A 21559-nucleotide genomic window follows, 5' to 3' on the forward strand; every position below is an offset into this window, starting at 1 on the left:
ACTGACCTACAAACACTTCCCACTGGATGTCTGTGAATCCATTTCACACAGTTAAAAGTGACAAGAGCCAAAGCAGATAAAGAAACAGAACCATATGTTAAAATAAAGAATAGACTGTCCTAGCAAACGTGTAAATAAAACCAAGAAGTAACGAAAACACATTAATACTATTGTGCAATTGTTCTAAATAGTCAAAAGGGAAAGTGGCTTGTTTAAAGATACTTTTTAATGGAAATAAAAATCATGGAATACTTTTCAAACTGTTTAAGAGGAGGTGATTATATATTTTCACCACTCTGCAGTCTTTGAAGCAGCTCTGGAATTGTAGCAGCTGGCAAGCCAGAAGGCTTTAAGATCTGCTGCTGCATCCAGGAATCTATGGTTGAAGAGGGGACTCAGCACAGCAACTTCTGTAGAAAACTGCTGACTAATATTGGCAAGAACCTAGTCTGAATTATACTTCAAATAACTGAGAATACAATTACTGAAGACAGTTTTATCTCAAATAAGGATCTACCTTGCTGTTTTTCCTTCTGAGTTAATGCTGCCCTTTTCTGCTGGAACTCTTCAGTTAACACTTTTCCAAAACATCCCCTCTGACAGACCTCTATCAGTCATAAAACAGCTTCAGGGGGTGTGCTACAGGACATAAAGTGCATGCATTAGAAAGGTATTTTTTCTCTGGCCCAGTTCACTGCATCACCAGGTTTACTGCAGCATAATTTTGCTGCAGTTACAAGAGTGACACTGTTTAAAGAGAACTTACTAATTCAGTGATGACTCTGTCCCTTTATTTTAAAGCTACTTAACTGAAAAGGATTTAGAGACATCATTTTTTACATCTCAGGAACTTCGAACTGTCACACATTTTGACAATTTATTAAGTTCTAATGATGAACACGAAAGCATATTACAACATATGATTATAAATTATAGCTCTGCTAGATGTGCTTGGCTGAAAAAGTAGATGACAAACGTCACTTCTATTTTCTACAAACAGAAAAACATCTTGTGTAATTCAGGGCAGAAAATCTGTATACAAGCATATGCACATTTTCTTTAAATTTTATTACAGAACTTCTAAAATAGCAGCAAGACCTCTTCAATAAATAGCAAAAGCACAATTAAAGAAGGCTGCTTTTGTTTCTGCAGTGGGTGCATTACATGAATTGCAGAATTTGGTGCAAGATTACAAAGCAAAATTCTTTGGAAGGCTTTGGCAGTTCAGATCAGATTTCACAGTTGCCCCTTGGAGCTTTAAAGCTGATGAAATGCAGTCTTTGTACTTGATATATTCAAATTATACAAGTTTATGTATACAAATTATACAATTCAAGCCCCTAACCTCAACCTTTGTTATCTTTGACCATAGGAGCATTACTAAAGGTTCATCTCACTGGCTAAATGTGCTGGTTTATCCACAATGATCACACAGTATTTTCTTTAGCTGGTCTCATAATTTTCCCAGTTGTTCAGACTGAGACATGTTAAGAATTTGCAACTTGTATGGGATTCTCTATATTGCTAAAAAGTATGCCTATTTGTTGGTGGCTACTTTTTCTCAAAAAAAATGCTATGCTGGCATAGCGTTTAGGATAAATCACGCTGCTGGCCACAGTGTAGCCAACAAAAGAACATTTTATACATGACAGTAATGCAAAACACATTTTCTGTCATTCATCTGGAGTGCTAGGGCTCACAGGGTCTGGGTTTGATCTATACCGCTAATCACGCACACTCCCACTGACAACAGGGTATAAAATGAAATAAAAAAATAGAAAGAAAAAAAAGAAAAAGCCTTGCAGAACCAAGCATCCCAGAAGCAACCATGAGATGAAAGAGAAATACAAACACTGCATTAACTGTCTGCCTGCAAGTGCTCAATATCCTGCCTTTAAGCATGCTTGAATGCCACGTACAAATCTGCAGACACCAAGCAGTAAACGTATGCGTTTATTCCTGTGGAATAATGAATGCATCGCTGAGAACTGAATCATAAGGTCAGTCAGCGAGGAGAATCCAAATAACTCTAACGGCTTTGGCCAGACGTAACACAGGCAGAATTAAGTTGGGCTATTCGCTCCTTGCTCCTCACTCCACCAACCACTGCTCAGTTTTAGCATGCCTGTATTTCCTGAGAATGTTCCTGCGGTGGTTTTTTGGTTTGTTTTTCTCCTTTTTCAGGGATAACATAAGGATGGCAGGGATAGAACGCAAGCTATCAGACCGTGGATTCAAACACTTGGTCTAAAGAAACACAAACCCTGTCTCGCTCTCAACCATAATAAGGCCTGAAACAGAGAAGTACTGCACAACTTGAATCCACTTTTTCACGTGGTATCCCTATTAAGACGCAAAGCTAACAATACAACTCTGTTCTCAGCCAAAGCTTCTGCACATAAAGATGTGCTGTCCTCACTGGCCATCAAACTCAGCACAAGTTCAACGTGACTTACAGAACTATCCGTGTAAGGCAACGTCCCCAGAACATTACACAGGAAGTTTAGGCAGAATACAAATGAATCAGGACTTCACTGCTGGCATGGCATGTAGAGGTTACTCGTGTCCCATACAAGAACTTGTTAGGTATGGTAAGAAGAGGAATTAGGTTGAAGGTTCATAGATGTAAGGTTCTGAAATCACAGGAGTGCATCACAATGAGAGGCGTGGATGCCCTTAACTAAGCATTTTCAAATATACTTTTACACAAACTCTTGCATCTTTTTAAAAGCATTAGTCCATTACAAACCAAATATTTTTAGCCAGTCACAGCAGGAGGCAGCTGCCTGTGTCACTAACCAATTCTCTTTATATAACAGCAAAAAGCACTGCGGAAGAAAGTATCAAGGTGCTGATGGGTTGCAAGTAGAGCCTAATTCTGTCTGTGGGATTTTCTGAGGGAGAAGGATTGTGTGTACCTGTCTCTCTTGGGCAACTAAGGAGCTCAGTTTCTTAACTCTTTATGTCATTGTTACTTCCACCACTGATCTCTGTGAGTATCCTGGAGCCCTATATTTAAAGCATATATATTTTGGAACCCTATTCATGTCTGTAAGTTAGCTATATGGACCAAATATAAAACCAATTTTCATGGAAAATTTCTATAGCAGTTTATTTCAATGAGCTAATTTGTATTTCTGCATCCATATGTACTGGGCATCACCAATTAAAGACTTTGATTTGCATTAGCAGGAACGACAGCAATTTAAATCCAATGTGCATGATCATATAAGTGAGGAGAATGACAAGATGCAGAGGGTAATGCCCAGAAGGTGCAAGAGCACAAGACAGCCACTGGACTCCAGACAGGGTTGCACGGGTCATAAACACACAGAATGGCAGAGGCAGCAGCTGTAACACAACTTCGTAAGTAAAAAATGGTGTGTGTTACTGGAAAGACTGAGTGCATATACTTAAATACAGGGTAATAAAAAGGTTCCTGTCTGCATGGAGAAGTAATCACACGTGCCCTAATGCTGCCAGCATCAGTGGCAAGTGGTACTGCAAAGATAAAAATAACTTTGAACACTTTCAGATCTGTACTGATTATTAATTTATGTTATTCATGTGAATAACACAACTTTTGAAGTTGTCATCTGGAATCCAAATAAGCTAAGTAACAATTTGGGTTAGACTTGAGATACAGGTTGGGAAACCTCATTGCAGTTACAATGTACAATTTTTACATTGTGCAATGTTCAGTTTTAAACCTTTCTCCTTAAAAAAATCTGGTGAAGAGTTTAGAGCTTTTACTGTGAGACCTTTTCACAGGCAACAGTGAATTCAGTAACATACCATTACTGACAGTGAATTTATTGCCAAAAATCCAACACATTTTAACAAAATATTAACAACACTTCAGAATTTTATCCTGGGATTGAATTCCAAATCAACATTTGACTCCTTCCCAAGAGTTGCAGAATCACATTAGATTAAACCCTGTTTATATTGTTATGCAATTGCCCCCAAATAGCTTTCTTCCCTTCTGTAAATATCCATAAAATATTTCTAGAATATATTCAAAAGATTAAGAAGTACTCAGAAATAACTAAGTTTTTACTAAACCCATAAGTGGGTTATGCTAAGAAAGGTAAAACATGCTAGTTGCTAAGAAGGTGTAAAGAAAATTGAAATAAAATAATCATTATCTAGTATTTAATGGCCACAGATACCGTAGTACTTCAGTTTTGTGTAAGTATTTCTATGCAGGTTCACCAAGGTAGAAAAATTAATGAGAACACGATCAGATATTTGACAAGACATAGGGCAACAAGGCCAGATCTAAAGAAAGGCTTCATTATCTAAAATGGGATATAAATGAATGTGGATAACCTCACTTCCTAAAATTAAGAGCACCTGACATGACTACAGTTCTCCTCCTGTTAACAGCTACGCTTTTTTCCAGTCCTCCCAGGGCTGGTTAGGCTGCATGTGACCAGCTCAGAGTCCAGAACGCAGGCCCGATACCACGGGGGGTCTCAGTTAACTGCAAAGTTGCAAAACGTGCCGTGTGCTTTCTGATCAAACTGCCATGAAGCCCAAGCTATTACTACCCTTTAAAATGACACAATCCATGACATGTTTATACAGCATCTGTGCCAGAATCAGGATTCATCTCCTGATCTGTGGGACTTGCCTTCAGTTCCTCCTCTGTCCAAGAACACTCAACCTTACCTCTCCTAGGAAGTCTTTAACGACCACGCTACTCAGGGTCCGCCATCTGCACAGCATCCTTCTCACACAATACTATCATCTCCACTTCTTTACCAAAGCTGTTCCTCTCCAGATTTTTTGTCTCAGAGATGCCCAGGGAGGTGGTGGAGTCACCGTCCCTGGGGGTGTTCAAGGAAAGGCTGGACGTGGTGCTTGGGGACATGGTTCCGCGGGTGACATTGCTGGTAGGGGGATGGTTGGACCAGATGATCTTGGAGGCCTTTTCCAACCTTAATGATTCTGTGATTTTATAAAAAAATTGTTCTGTCTTGAGAAAGGTCAAGATAACTCCATTGTGGGATACGTCTCAACTAACTTGAGCTATTGGAAGGCTCGTCGTCTTCCTCAATAGCTCATCTCTGAACTGCTTGTACATTCAGTGGAAGGGAATGGACTTCACCAATGGCAAATAATTCCATCCTCAGAAAGATATGGACTGCACTGCAGAAATGCTGCCCATTACTGCACCAAGGGAATTAAAACTACAGAGGAATACCTAGATTTTAGATGACTATTTTCTAGATAAAACAAATATTACTTCAAGCAATTATAAAAACTCACACAGGAATGCAGACAAAGCAGTCTTGGACTTTCCATGCCTGCTCCTATGAATGTTTGTGAATTTTAATGTGAGTACTCACATACCGTGCTGGGAGCCTGAACACACTGACACAGAGATCCAGTCACCACATTCAGGACCAAGTACCTAGAATTTAGATGTGAAACAATTTACTGCTTGATCTGTCCGGACATTAAGGTAACGCTATCTCCAGCAGTAGGTCCAGAAATGTTGCTGTAGTTCTCTTAGCAGTTCTCTTCAATGTGGGCTGCACTTTAAGGTCTCGCTGTCAGTTTGGCTCCATCTACTGCATCCACTAACCACTGAGCCTGAAGCAAACAAGCAGTTCAAGTCCCAGAAGCGAAGTACAATGTTATTCAGCCAGTTCTGCTTCTCTCATACGATGACATACTCAGCCTCAGGAACTCTGAATGAGAACCAGGCATAGCACTCCCAGCTCCCCATAGCATTTCATACCACTCCTACTGAATACTGGGCTAAGACTGCAGGTTTTACTTTTTTTCCCCCCATCGCATTTCTTGCAGTAAACTCCTTCCTTTTGCCTCAGGTACTTACTTTGCTTTTGTTGTTCTTTTGCTGTTCTTTTGTTTGTTAGTGTTTTGGCTTAGGTAACCAGCTTCAAAGAAGAGAAGAATTTAGAATAGCTTCTGTTGGTTCACATGGAACACATACTGTCAGGTCCAACCATGCTTTCTGCTACATTACCAACTGAAATGAACAAAAAATTTGCTGACTCAGGCTAAAATCAAGTATTACCTGATCAGGTATTAGCTCTGTTCCCTTTATTTTAAAATACCCTTTATTTTGCATTATATTGCTAAAGATTCAGAGCCATTGTGCTTATGAAGAGATTTTATTAATGCGATAGGTTTATCACCTGATCAAGTATGTATTTTAAAACCAAGCTGCTGTTTTTACTACATTCCTCTGTATTGCAATAGGGTTAATTTTATATCAACAATTCCATTAATTGTTTTTCACTTCACTGGGCATCTGTCTGAGATCCCGGAAAAATAACATCTAAAAAGTGACCTAGATACTTAACTACTGTGCCAGTTTGCAAGGGGCACCAATTGACTCACATTTTATGTTTTCATCTATACACAATTTCTCTTGTGCAGTTGCATAAATCATTATGAAGTAGTCAAGCATTTTTTTCTGTACATGAAGATTTTTTTCCAAGAGGCAGGTAAAATTAAATCCATATCCTAACTAAAAATAAAGTCTATGTAGATACTTTTAATCATGTTTTCCTCTGTCCTAAATATAAGTCTACATGCAGTGCATGCATACATAAATGCATACAACCCCTTGTTTTTATGTTTCTTATAATTTCAGCAGACGTAGACATTTGAATGAGTATTTTTACATTATCTGTTGTAAACTGATTCTGTCAGAGTCTAGATTTCATAGCTGAAATCTCCTTTTCAAAACCTGTGCAGGTAGGCAAGGAAATGGTTTGGCCTGATTTAAAGCCTTCTGTAAAACTTCAGAGCACAGCTTTGGTATTTTTGTTATGGGGATGCCTTTCTTGTTGTGAGGAAGCTTTTCCTACCTTCAGATTTCATCATATACCTTTATTTTACACCAGTACACTTGGAAAAGCTCTTTGATGTCTCTGTAGCCATTTCTCTGGCACTGAAGTGTGTACGATAAAGCATAACAAATGCCATTGCCAAAGGTAGATGTGAACCACCTTTCTCAAGAAAAATTTGAATGTGACCATTATTACCTAGAGCCAGAGAGGTCATTAAACTCTGCAACAACAGCCATCACCCCAAGAGAAGACTTTGAAAGAGAAACTACAAGAAATCGATAAAAAAAAAAAATAGATACCTGCAGAAATAAGAATAACTTGTACAAGTTTCCATGTATTTGGCTTTGGGCAAATATCCACTAGAAGCAGAGGCTCTGCTGTCAGCCATTTATTAAGGAGAACTGGTACAACTGTACCACTATAATGCGGCTCTGACCTGAGGCCTGCAGATATTGCCATATGTATTCGTACTAGCTGCTTCTCCTCTTCTGCAAAACGTTTTCAAGTAGGATGGCGAGACCTCTGCTGCAAGAGAAGAGGTCAGTTGTGTTATCAGGGAAAATCCATTTCCAATCCTTAGGGCACTAAATGGCAGTCACAGCAGACCAAGCAGAAGGCTTGAGTGTTTCTAGAGCAAAAATGTTTGCTAAAGAAATGGAGCATTATTTCCTTCATTCAGGAGAGGGAGGGCTCTGGGAACAGAATGGCTCTTTTTGTGAAACTGACTGATCTACTCAAACAGCAAAAACTAATGGTAAATGTTGTTTAAGAACAGCGTTTCTACCCTCAGAAATGATTCAATCCAGGGAAAAGTCACGCATCCAGATCTAACGTCAGCTAAATTTGCTATGGTGAAAACAGCTGCAACAGCAAATTGACTGTATAAGCTTGGCAGCCATATACTGCCGGGGGATGTGGAACTTCTAGAGAGGGTCCAGCGCAGAGCCACGGAGATGAGGATTGGGGCATCTGTCCTATGAGGTATGACCAAGGGAGCTGGGCCTGGATAGCACAGAGGAGGAGACAGAGGAGATCTTATCAACCTCTACAAATACCCAAGGGACAACGTAAAGAGGATGGCGCCAAACTCTTCTCAGTGGTAGCCAGCCATAGGACAAGGGGTAACGGGTGTAAATTGAACCACAGGAGGTTTCACCGCCATATGAGGAACAACTTTACTGTGAGGGTGACAGAGCACTGGAACAGGCTGCCCAGAGACTGTGGAGTCTCCTCCTCTGGAGATACTCAAAACCCGCCTGGATGTGATCCTGTGTAATGTGCTCGAGGTGACCCTGCTTGAGCATGGGGGTTGGACTAGATGGTCTCTGGAGGTCCCTACCAGCCTCAACCATTCTGTGACACTGCAGTGAAAGTGGATACCAACCCTCTTTAGATTGTCTCACCTACAACATCAACTTTAAAAACAGTTTTAAACTATGAGTTAACATTACATTTATGAATGGAAATTACATGGTGTAATTGCTTTGTTAATTATATAATTTGAATTAATCCCTTAATCAATAACAACCATTCTGAAACCATACATCATCTTTTGGTTTCTTGTAGTACATGCCCATTAACTTACCATACAATTCCGAAATTCACCTGCTGAACCTGAGATCAAAACCCATGTATTTGGCTATATCTCTTTAATGAAAAAAAAAAAAAGTCTATTTAGGAGCTCTGTTCAGGCCTCATAAGAGCTTTGGGAAAACCACTATACTACACAGTTCTGTATAATCTATGCATACAGAGAGCCGCTTGCACATGTGACCATCGGATGGAATACTCTATATTCATGGTAATGCAGAAATGGGTGATTTATTAGAAGATTTATTATCCAGCCTGAAGAATGGACTTTCTTCATCACTGCCTTTATCTTTTCCTGTTTTCTATATTCCCTCTTTCAAACCCTGGCCTCCTTTCCTACTGCCAAAATGATCTTTCATTAAGTTGCATTAAAAGTGGATTAAAATTATTTCCTGTTATTGTCACACAATTAGGTTTCTAAATATGCTTATTTATTGCATTTCATTTTCATGACCCCAGAACTAGTAAGTGCTATGCTTCAATTGCAGTATTTCTAAAAACAATTTTTATGTATTTAGATAACATTCCATGATTATTAGAATGAATGTAATCAAGAGTAAAGAATTGTCATTTTATCTTTAAATAAATGAAACTATCAGTCAGGAAGACTCTAGAAATTGAAATTTTGTCAATACAGTATTCTTTCCCATTAAAAGGCTATCAAAACTTAAATTATTTTTATTACTATGTATTGACACAGGAACAACACAAAATTGAGTTTGTATTCTCAACCACAGAACACCTTTTACTATAGTAAACATCTCCCCCCCGACTTGGATAAAAGAAATTGTAAGTTCTTACCTCTGGATACAAAAAACTTCTCCTTCTGTAATACCTTTTGACTGCTTAATAAGTCTTTGGAAATAAAGTGTAGACATTTATACTCCACAAGGTGTCACTCTAAAACAGCTGGAAAATTCGTGTCTTGTATTTCAAGCTCTGACCCAAAAGGTCAGAAATGACTAGCATTTGTAATCTAACAGAGTGAACTACCAGACTTTCTTTACTTAAAGCTACTTTAATGCAACACTGTAAGGGCAATAGGCATTTTTTCTTGTAAATAACACATTTCAAAGCCAGTGTATATATATATATTTATTTAACATTTGTGCCTAGCTGAAGCCTACAAAATTGTCAGTAACTGTTTAAATCCAGGATAGCACCCAGCAACATTTAATCAGGGTACATTCATTCCTTGCCTCTTGGCCAACTCCTGTTGGCTTAGCAAAGAGGCAGAGTACAGCTTCAGACTCAAATACTTTGCAGACCTAAACTGTAAAATTTTAAATAAAAATAAATGCTTTGTCTATAAACACATTTTCCTTTTAAATACATATGGTGTGTTCCGCAGAAGTCTGAATGCCTCTCCAAAATACAAATAGTTGTCAGCAATAAAACTATGAAACCTCCTTTTCTACGGTTCACCTGCAATCAGTGAATTAAGTCTCTGGAGTCTAACAGGAAGAAAAATTCCAATTAGATTTTCTTGTATCTAACAATGCTTACGTTGTAGTTTTTTCTTTATTACCTCCGTGAACAGCATGGCCTTCTTTGGCAACACCTATTTTCATGAAACTTTCGAGAGATTCCTACGACATCTATTTAATTGAAATTGACTGCCGGGTTCAAAACATACTAGAAGAAATCAGACAAAAACATGACTGCCCATCACTCTGTAGGAAACAAGATTAATATATCAAGAAAATGAAAAGCATTTTTGAGAAAGGACACAGAACATATGGAATAGATCTGTCAGCATGAGAGCTATAGTTGACAAGCTACACGCTACTAGAGCAAAAACCGGAAGCAATTTTCAAATGTTAATGCTTTTCATCCTATGCTCACTACAACAGAGCTCTGATCCCTGCACAGAGTATTTGGATTCTTATATAAAAACAATACAGAGCTAAGCAAAAAAGCTCCAATGTACAAACTGACAATACCTCTCTGCTTGTGTTACTCTAACACTACAGCTTTCAATGACTTTTCACTCATGACTTTTTTTCCTCTCTTTCTTTCTGCCCATATTTCATGTCAAGCCAAACTCTGGTAGACACACTTCAAAAAAAAAAAAAGTTAATTAGGTCAGGGCTCAGATGAGGGGAACAGGAGAATATCTACTTTAAAGTTCTCAAGAAATTTTGGTCGTGTACTTGCATCAAGAAGGCTGCAATTCCAAGCCCGTGTCCTGATCTTTGAAGCAACTGACAGCCTCACTAGTGAAGAGGCACATGTGTAAGAACTGAGTATTTTCTTTGTACAGCAGCTGACAAAATTCTGAAAGTTTTTATTACATACAGCTAGGATCTCTCAGAATCTAATTCTTCAGAACCAAAACATGTCAGCATGCATTGAACTCAGAAAGTGTTTGCACTTCTCTCACTCCTGTAAGACGTAAGGGCAGTTAGAAACTTCATAAATACCTTGCTGAAACAATAATACTTTAAAAAATGTTACAAGAATTACTTTAGTAGAAGCAGCCCCTGTACATTATAGAATAATGTGTCTTAGTTTTGTATTATTTTTATTAGAGCCTGCCTTGCTCCATATGAGATTTATGCCATCATAGATTCAGATGAGGCAGAGGCTTCTTCCTACCTCTGATGTTCTTCTCCAGACTAATCTTGTTAAATGGCTCTGATGCAGCTTTTACCTGGTATAAGCACAACCACATTCGGGGAAAAATCATGAAAACAAGACCAACAAAAGCTTCATTCAAGACCATTTGGAAGTTATAAATTTGAAACCACAAAATAAAAACAATAACTTGGCTAGGTAGCAAGACTTCTGAGCTGGGACATTTTTATAGTTATTCCATTCACAAGACGTATTAATCACACCTGACTCCACTGATATGGCTATTAAAGGAGAGGAAAAACCTCAGCACTTACCATAACAAAGACACTTCCTCTGCTGTTTTTCCCATTCAAGTCATACATAACACAATGAAGTTATTTTTCCCCCTCAGTCTACACACAGCATTAAACTCTCACATTACCCTCTCTGAGACTTTGTGTACATACACACCTTCTGCTTCGTAACATGGCGAACAAACACACTGCAATAAGGAAGCTGCATCTCAGAAGTGGGAAAAAAGCAGAAACCTGAGAAAATAAACTAGAAAATATTCGTTACAGACAGATTAAAGTGATTTTTGCTACTAGCCTTTGCCAGTCTTCATGAGATACTATCAAACTGACCTGAAATTAACTAACTCATTTTCTTAAGCTTTTAAATCAAGCAAATACTCAAACTAGTACAACTTTGACTGGAATAATGAAATCATTGGTATCTCTCATCCAGAAGAGCCTCATAGTGCCATGAAAATCTCCAACCAAATGAAACCCACTGCCCCATAAGACCACATTTTATACAGGAATGCTAACAACCAAAAATCAGCTGCTTAACAGCTCAGCATCAGCATTCAACACATTCTTGTCATGTACACACCCAAACACAAAATCTGAAGCGAGATAAAACAGAAAAGAACTGTGGGCAAAATGAGGCAATCCAAAATAGCAGCTGAGCTGCTGTTCTCTTTGAAGGGAGGCTTCATTCAGAAAAAGATCACACTGGATTTAGCTATTACTCTGATATCTGTAGGATAACAGGACAGATCAACAATTGTGTTTGAAAATGGAAGGAAAACCCTGGAGAACCAAGTGAGAGATGATAGAGCCTACAGTCTTTAGGTCTACATCTGTGCAGGCAGAAAAACTACAGTTATTCTTGCAAATAGATCTTGTAAAATCCATAGGAACTAACAATCCAATAAATAAATAAATAAACAAACCAACCACACAACCCAAACCACCAAGCCCACACCTACTCACAAAATATACTGTTTTTAATCCCAATTTTCCCAGCTCACATCAGCTGAGGTTTAGACATTCAAGAGCTAACAGCCTAGAGATTTCTCTTTTTAACTCTGCTCCCCCCATCTGCTTAGATGGGGAAGAAAACAGCTATGACTCAAAGCTGTACCTTAAGAGGAAGCTGACTATTACATTCCTCATTACCCACAACTCTAGGAGGCTGAAGGCATTCTTGAAGAGACCATTTCCCCTGAGCTACATGAAGTTACGTTTGAAAATAATAAAAAAATCCATGCAGTCCTTTGTGCATACTCCTGTGAAGTAAAAGCAGATCCTCCGGCTATCTATCTCAGATTCAGCAAAGGAAAATAGTTTTGTGCAATATGGATATGATTTTCTTGCCGAAAGAGAAATCACAATTATTTCAGCCTTTCTAACTGGTACAGGAGAAAAAAAATCCTGGCTCTGATAAATCACAGATTGGACAATGCTCAAGTTCTCCTCTAATAAACTCAAGTTCATTTAATGTTTCAATAATGAGAACAATACTGTGTCCAAAAGGCCCTTCTCCTGTACCACACCAAGCACTTGAGTTCACAAATCTGAATTAGAATCAGATTCCTACGGAAATTACGCTGGTATCTAGAGCTCAGAGCTAGGTTTTCACTGTGGAAGTAGGTTCTTCCCAAACTTGTCGATGCGATGGTGACGCAGCCATCAAATAAGATAATTAAGACTAAACACATCTCCAGTTGTTATTTGTACATTCTTAGCAACTTCTTTTTCTGAAAGTAACAACAGCATCAAATTGTGGGAAAAGGCATTAAAACCAATGATATACATGCTAGAAGACAGAATGCGGGTTTTGATCTTGTGGTCGAGAAGTTATTTGAAGAGTCTCCCTTATTAACAGTCATCAAACCTCTGTGGTTATGGATTCTAACATAAAGAGGGAACTCAATCATCTTCAATACAGAAGAGGACAGTAGATGCTTCTAATATAGTTTGGTAGAGCTTCGTAGTTACCTAGCTTGCTTTTCATAATACCAGATACCAGAACAGATTGTCACATTCAAAAAAAAAAAGATTACAAAATTATGAATTAATACCATAAATTTGGTGTGGAAAGGATAGTATGCGATGAGTGACAATCTGGTTATCATACGAACACTATCAATTCAACTAAGACCTACAGCACAGGAAATCTGAAATATTAATTCAGGCAGCTCAACACACGACTAGTTCCCTCTTCAACAACTGGATTAGGACAAATTTTTATGAAAGTCCTCATAGAATAGCTTCATAATTAAAAGGCCAAGCATTAACCATGCAGAAGGAACCAAAGCAGGCATTGAGGGTCCTGTACGCCTTCTCAGAAAAGGCTGGTTGGTTTTGTTTGTCTTGTTTAAAAAAAAAAAAAAAAAAAAGAATAGGCTGAACCTAATTGAAATCCTTTGTTGCTATTCTCCCCTGGTACTAGCAAGGAGTAACAAGCAATCTACCTTCTTCTTTTCAGCCCTTTCACTTTGTACTGTATGTAATACTGTGCTTTAAACATTTAAATCCCAAATATTTGAAAAATTCAAATTGTGAATAATTTGACAGTCACCAACAATGCGTACAATAATATTATAAGGTATAATAAAAATCTATACATTTGCATGCTACTGCAGAGTCCAAAGTTAAATTTCAGCAGAAGATTAAACCCAAAAATTTTGACTTTGCTTTTTCTAAATAGACTTCTCCGTACAAGACTTACCTGGCAACTGTTGCCCTGACTGTAAAGTTAAGGATAAAACATGAAAGCCACTTGAAACCACACTTGGTCCAGCCCATGGACAAAAGTGCTCCAGAATAAACTACCATTCTTTTGCAGCTGTTGCTTTTGGAGACATCCTATGTGAATCCAGACAAACATCAATAATGTAATTCAAGATGTACAAAAATGAAAATGTTCCAAGTCCACTGGACTTGTGCATGCTTCCCCACGTGCAAAGGCAAAGCTCTACAAAGATGTAATCTTCCTTCCGTTTTCTTTGTTCCCCTCAGCTAAAGGCTGGTTCAAGAGAACTGAACAACTAGAACAGTGAGAGGGAGCAAGTCCTGGTATTCACATGAACCTCAACAGCTAAGGATACTGTGTTTCTTTATAATCTGAACTAATTCATATATCCTAGGATATATCCTATCATTTCAATGGTTCCAGCAGTCCCATTTCATGTAAGAATTATGGTGTTACTTCTCTGACTAATGTCAGTGGTACTTTAAGCTTTCCTTCAAATCTTCATTTAACCTCAGGGAACTCTCCAAAAGTTTTCAGAGCACCTTCTCAAATCAACTCAAAACAGGATTAGTAAGTACTCTATTTTTCCACTGTCAATTTGACATCAGATCCTTGGCATTTCTGCAGGCCTTCATTTACAAATTATTTGCAAGTAACTCATTTCCTTCACCACAAGATGCGCTTTGGATCTAATTTACCAACCATACATCTTAAATGTTCTTGTTCACCAATTCATTCTCATTTTAAAATCCGTAAATGTTTAGTTTACAGAAATTCTGTCAACATCAACGCTACGTCAAGCCAAATAACTGAGAATGAAAGAAGCATGTGTCATAAACATATTTTTTCCCAGTCTTGGTCCAAATGAGCCAGGTTTTGTGCAGTGGACTTTCTGAAAGCAGAATACTTTTCCCTAGTGCAGACAAATATATGAAACGGACTTTTCCAGAATGACCAAACATACACCCAAGAACATTTTGGTTTAGCTCTGTTATTAACAGAGACTTCCTCACCCTTCCCCAGAGTCATTGTTTACATAAATATGCACATTAATCAAATGTTTTAAGTGCATTAGCAAAGACTGTAGACTACTTAAGATGTGAGGCAGACAAGGATTCCTCCTGTCATTTCTATTTAGAGGTAGTACCAGATACTACTGGGAAGAGGAAGATAAGAGAGGTTTGTACAGGAGAGGTATCCACCATGTGCCCAAGTTTCTTTCCACTTAGTTTCCAAATCCCTTGTGAGAGTCAGGAGCAATGCCTACCTGTAACAGAAAACAGATTCTAGTGACAGAGCCACAACAAACAATTTGCTGGACACTTTTGTTGCAGTCTAGAGGCTTCAATGTGGACCTGCAATAGCCTGTGCTCATCCTGTCCATCTTCAAAAGACCCACGGACCCCCTGCTGACTTTAGCACTTGGGATGCATTTTCACAGTGAAACAGGTTATTTTAAATTTTATTTCATTTTGGTTCCAGACCTGAAGCAGAGCCTGTGGGTCCAAAAGCTGGTCTGTTTCCTTCTTAAACCAGTTGATGTAGCTGCAGGAAAAAGAGATACTACCTCTTCTTACAAATGGTCTCACTTAGGTACCTAGAGGGATTTTCAAAAGGATTGGAGAAATATATCCTGTTTACTTCAAGTAAATTCAGAAAGTGACAGAAAAAAAGATCAAAAAAATAGCCCTCACCCCAACAGTATCAGAAGGAAGGAATGTGGGATTGGGTTAAAGGTGAATTCAGTTTAAATTAAGCAAAGAAATCTCAGTGACTTCAGTAGTGGCAGAATTCCACCCCCCTTCTCCAATACACACATGCAAAGTTCCCAAATACCCTGCTCATAGACTGTACAGGCCACCAATCAATTAGATAATTCCTGAGTTAAACAAAAACCTGGAAGAGATTTTGCATAAGCTCTATTTTCTTTCAAAGTACTACAGTAAATTGGCACACTGCATTTACTGGAACTGTAATCTGGTTTATGCACGGGTTTGTTTTTAAAAATCTTCAGTTCTCACCTATATTCTGGAACCCTGTGAATCAGCAAATTGCTACTTGTCATTGGGAAGCTTCCTTCTGTAAGCCACGTTTACTTCCTCCTGGTACTTTGCAGAAAGTGTGAAAAGAACTACAGGATCAGCCTTCACTACAGGTAACTGTGTACAACTGTCCAGAATCTAAAATGAAGTATTCAGGATGCAATATTGAATTTTGATATAACTCAAATAGTTTTGATAGAACTCTAATAAATCAAGTATTTCACAAACTACAGACAATGTAAGTGAATAGCAGTCATATATCAGAGAGCTGTTTTCAGATATTTACAACATACTTCACATCATGTCAAAGAGCTTACGTATGCCTTTCTCCTTCCTCCCCTTCTAGACTCTCACAGGTTTAAAAGCCTCCCACCCCTTCCACCCCCACAAAAAAAAGCCCAGATGTTTAAAGGAAATCAGACACTACACAGGTTAAACAACATGGTTCTATTAAAAACTATCTTTAACCATGGCACTCAGTGACAGCAATACAATACTTTTTTTTCCCCACAAAGCAACTAATATAAAAATATGCCATAAAATCATTTGTAGACTAGTATGCTAGTACATACATGTAATCATAACATTCTTTTATAAACTCTTTCCTGAGATACCTTGGGTTGTTTGATTTTCTTGTATTACTGGATGCATTATCTTTGTGATTCATTTAAAACAACTGTAAAATATTTTGTATGTGCAGGCCACTAGCAGTAACACGTAAAAAGTAGTATGTAAATATATGGCAAAGAAACAGCTCTTAGAAATGATGCACTTTTTCACTTTGTTATTTTTTTTTTTTTTTTACAGCATTTGGCTCCTTCGGTGGTAGAAAGGAGGAGCGTGGAAAACCTGAAATTGGAGCTATGAATTGACAAAAAGCAGGAAAGCATTTGGGAATGTTAGAAGTTGGAATATAATATAAATGACACAAAGAGAAAACCATAATTCATGTTGGCTATGTATTGCCTTATAAAGCAACTGGAAATATTTTAGTCAGTTCACAGTATAATAAATATTTCTACTAATCTGTTTTGGAAGAGCAAATGTCTTTAAGGGTTTCAAGCTCCTCTATAAGTTTCTTGTTCTGAACTTCTAGCACTGCAACACGACTCTCCAGACATTTTATGTATTCTTTCTTCCGACGTCGACATTCTTTAGCAGCTTCCCTGCAAAAAGCAGAAGTAAAAAGTGCAAACAAAAAAGCCATTTGCATGCTATTAGAAAGCTCAGCAGAGTAGGGAGACTACGACTGAATTCCAAATTTTGGAATATCTCCCAAATCAGTCTGAAAACACTAAGCAAAACTGGGTTCCACAAGGGCCTCAAGTGTCTCTTTCTCAAGTTCATATGGCAATCTGTAGAATTGCTTCCTCTCATGCCTTGATTAAAGTTCATAATAAACAAGGTCCAAATGAAAGACAGTTATTCTGCTTTATGACAATAAAGATCTTTGAGGGCCTTGAGTTCCTCAATGAGAGTCTTGTTTTGGTTTTCAAGCACAGCCACACGATTTTCAAGACATTTGACATATTCTTTCTTCTTTCTGCGACATTCTCTGGCAGCTTCCCTGGAACCAATACAAGGCAAATGACTACAGGAACAGCCACAATACGGCAAAGACTGGATAAATGAAATTACCTGCAATCCCTGTGGTTCAACAACAACCACCACCACCACTAACAACAACAACTCTTGGATTGCACAAACAGAACAGCAGATAACAGCCATAAGCAATAACATGGTTAAAATGCAATTCAAAACAACTAAACCGACTTGAAACAAATTCAGCACCAACAAATACAATGATAGAATACACAGAGGAACTGAGAAAAGCACGGTAAATGATGACCAAGGGACACATTAAGACTGAAAGCAGCATTTCTTCTTCCAGTCATACTCCATTTGATGTGTTTATCTGGAGTATGATCTCTGCATTCAAAATCTTAAATTCAAACTCAAAGAATTTACTTTCACAAAATACAACCATAACGCTACTCTCTTCAGATAAAAAGATAGATGCCAAATTTAAAACCTGCTGTAGTTTTTTGCTTTTAACCAAGAAGTTAAGTCCAAACAGTTTTTTAGCCTTTCAGAACTGTCCACCTGGGCATATTTCAGTGACTTTTTTTTCGTGTTGGCAAGTGACAGCCCAGAGCCATTCCCATAGCTCTGCTCAGAATTGCTATACGGAAGCTACGCACTTTAGATAGCATTTTCAGAAGCACATCTCAACAAGTTTTCGATTCTAAAAGAAGTTCTATAAACACTGGGATTCCACTCTGCTAACTTTTTGGAACTTTAAGAAGTGTCAGATAGTGAGAACAGAACTTTGCAGCAAGTTATATGCGAGACAGCATAGAGACTAGTTTTAAAAATGCAGAGAGGAGAAACAAAGGGAGGCACTACAATGCAGCAGTCCTCGTGAGTAATTTAAAGTAAGGACAGGCATGAGAGCAAAGCAATACCAAGAATTCAGTAAGTGGCTATTCAATGTATTAGAGATCTGCACAGCAGACTATTTCTTCCTGAAGGCATTAATCTGATTTCTATTGATACAGATTTAAAAAAAGGAAGTCCCCTAAAAATAGCAAGGATAACGTGCAGAGAAAGACAGGTATTTACAGCATACGGTCAATTCCACGTCAACTAATTTAAAAAAATATACAGCCATCTCACACAGTATGCTAAATGCCAAGAGCATTGTACAATAACTTATCACAGTAGCGAGGTAGGTAGGAAATTCTGTAATTATCATTCGATCCTAAAATAACTCTTCTTCACAGCATCATAAATGGACAGCTGCTAATGAGATTCTCAGATATTATTCTAACCAATTCTTTCCAGGGAAGTTTCAAGATGAGCATGCCCATACTGGTCATTGTGCTGTCAGTGGAAAAAAAATAAAATCATTCAACAGTAAGTATACTTCCGGATCATCACAGAAATGACCAGTAATGGACAACACCAATACTGATTTTTGAATTACCATAAAATTTTAGAACTAAAAATCCATGGAGATAAGGCCAGCCCTAACTTTCCAGTGTTAGTGCCCAATATTCATCAATTCTCTAAGTAGGTGGGATGACTGACAAAGAATTTCTTTCCTTCGTCAATCACAGGCAGTACTCATGACCTTAAGAAGAAAACTTTATTAGAATGATTTCTTTCTTTATTTATTTAGCAACAGCAGCTATTGCTACGTAGCCTTACCTATTTTTCATAAGTCGCAGCTCTCTCTTGCGCGTTGCCTCTTCTGCCAACTGCTGAGGACTATGCAGAGTCCCTGGCGAGGCTGCCATTACCACTCCCTGAGGTAAGGTAGTAGTGGGAGTTCGAAGCTGGTAAGCTGGCATGTCTCCAGTGGCAGCTGTATTAAAGAATCACATTTAAATCTTTATGGCAAAAAAAAAGAACTATGCAAAAAGTCTCACTGGAAATAACAGGATTTGGCTGATGAATTATCAGGATCCGTACTACACAAAGTATTTCACAGGCCTGTAATGTCACAACTATATTTTTTTTTTCTGACTAGCTTTCATTTCTCTATTGTAAAGCAAGCCATCTAAATTGGTCTAGCATGTGCTCCCACCAGCCGGCCAGACTGAAGCCTGTGAAAGCTTCCACATGGCTCTTTTCAAACAACATAGGGAAAGCTGTTTGAGAAATGCTGTCAGATCGTGCCCTCTTATTTCCTGTTTGTACAATCCCACGAAAAGACGGTCCTGCTGAGGGTTATATACTACCACTATCCCCTAACAGATGGTTCAGGGCTTCAGGAGTCAACTTGCTCCTCTTCCCTGTGACAGCAACAGTACCAGCTCCTGCTCCTTCCTTTAGAAGAAGCAGCTTGGCAACCCTTGGAAAACTGGGGAGAGCTGCCGTTGCCAAAACGAAACAGAACAGCCAAATGCTCACAGCGAGCAGGAGCACAAATAGGATGCTGCAGCATCAGCAGGCACGAGGAAGCAGTGGCTGCAGCACAGGAAGAGGCGTAGCTACACAGTAATAGGGGTGCAAAAGTTCATCTCCCAAGCCTGCCGGCTTTGAGCTCTCCCACATTAAATGCAGATATAAAATCTGATCTTGGAACCAATACCCTTCTGATACACTCACCTCATTTCCATTTTTCTAAAATACTTTGTTCCTACATTATGGCATTGCGTACTTCAACTTTCAAGCACGGTGAGAGTCCTAAGTGCTGTCTTGTCTGACAGAAAAATCAAACAAAAAACGCATCCTTCTTAAAATTTTAAGCAAATATTTGCCTATTTAACTCCACAAACATTTCCTATTATCCCAGAACAGAACTTCAATTTTTGTCATTAAAGCAACTGAACATAAAAGATGAAATTTCAGGGGCTGTTGAACGATGCTTAATTTATACTTAAAGCAATATTAAAGTGACAGAAAAACTTAAACTGGAAAAATAAAATGTAGACAAAGCAGTCTGGGGGGGGCTGACAGTTGGAGCAGTAAAGAGACATCAGTCAACAACAGACCGACAGAACCAAAACCAAATCCTCAACCTCACAAAAAAATTACCATTGATCTGATGCAGTTTGTGCAGGTGGCTCACTAACTAAATAGAAAAAATAGGCTCAAGCTGTGTTTAGACTACAATTCCACAGCCTTGTCCCTAAATCCCTACCAGCTCCAGCAGCAGCAGGGCGTGCAGCACGGCCGGCGGAGCGCAGCGGGGCTCTGACTAATCCGCCAGGGCCAGGGCTGGGCGGGCAGCGAACGCCACCGAGGCGGCCTTGGAGCGCTGCCCGGCAGCTGCCACGGCCTTGGGCTGCTCGTGTTGCTATCACAGAATGACTTAACCCTTGATTTGCGTTCTCTGCTTCTGTTAGGAGCCCCAGGTATATCATGGTGATGATACTTCAGCTTATAAAAGCGGAATTTTTTTAAAGAGACTCTAGGCTCACCTTCACGCTGGCCACATTACATTTGTTTTTATAAAGGCTACTGCAAGAACTACCTTTGTCTATCTCTCTTCACTAGGAAAAAAAAGAGATGATATCTTATGAAAAAAAGAGGTGATATGTTACGAAAAAAAGAGATGATATTTTACGTTGCATTAGCTACAGTGAATTAGAAGACAAAGTGAAGCCCTTTCTAGATCACGTCACAGGGAAAAGCCCATAACCCAGGTCACCTCAGCCTGACAGCACCAACAACTCTGTTGTCTTTGCTTGACTTACACTCAGACGTTACCTAACAGGCGTTATTGTTGCTGCTGTTAAAAGGACTCTGCGATAGGCACCTGCAGCACGGCTCAACAACAGCGAGCCCCTATCTCAGCTGGGATCAACAAGCACCACGTAAGCAAGCAACAACGTCTGTGCGAAGGGGCTGACCACGTTCCAGAGTGTCTGTCCCTGCCTAAAACTCGGCCCAGCTATGAACTGCCAAGTGTGCTCACAGAGAAATAACCGGTTGTTGGTACAGACCTAGCAAACCCAGGCACTGCAGATTAAAAAAAAAAGGAAAAAAAGC

The 21559-nt window shown here is 38.8% G+C and overlaps 1 protein-coding gene across 20 annotated transcripts in view; it reads right to left on the reverse strand.

The window, feature by feature from the left end:
• Window positions 1–16492: 16492 nt before the first annotated feature.
• CREM (cAMP responsive element modulator) overlaps window positions 16493–21559 on the reverse strand; it is a 33632-nt gene continuing 28565 nt past the window's right edge. For 15 of the 20 annotated variants that reach the window (XM_080580877.1, XM_080580865.1, XM_080580864.1 and 12 more), the window contains 2 exons: window positions 19271–19427; window positions 16493–17627 (listed from right to left, as the gene is read on the reverse strand). In XM_080580877.1, the coding sequence (XP_080437003.1) occupies window positions 17483–17627; window positions 19271–19427 (302 nt within the window). In that variant the 3' untranslated portion in view covers window positions 16493–17482. Of the gene's footprint in view, window positions 17628–19270; window positions 19428–20173; window positions 21553–21559 lie in introns of those variants that run through there. The other 5 variants (XM_080580873.1, XM_080580876.1, XM_080580867.1 and 2 more) reach the window with 3 other exon arrangements.

Source organism: Anser brachyrhynchus (assembly GCF_964034855.1).
Source record: "Anser brachyrhynchus genome assembly, chromosome: 2".
NCBI lineage: Eukaryota > Metazoa > Chordata > Aves > Anseriformes > Anatidae > Anser > Anser brachyrhynchus.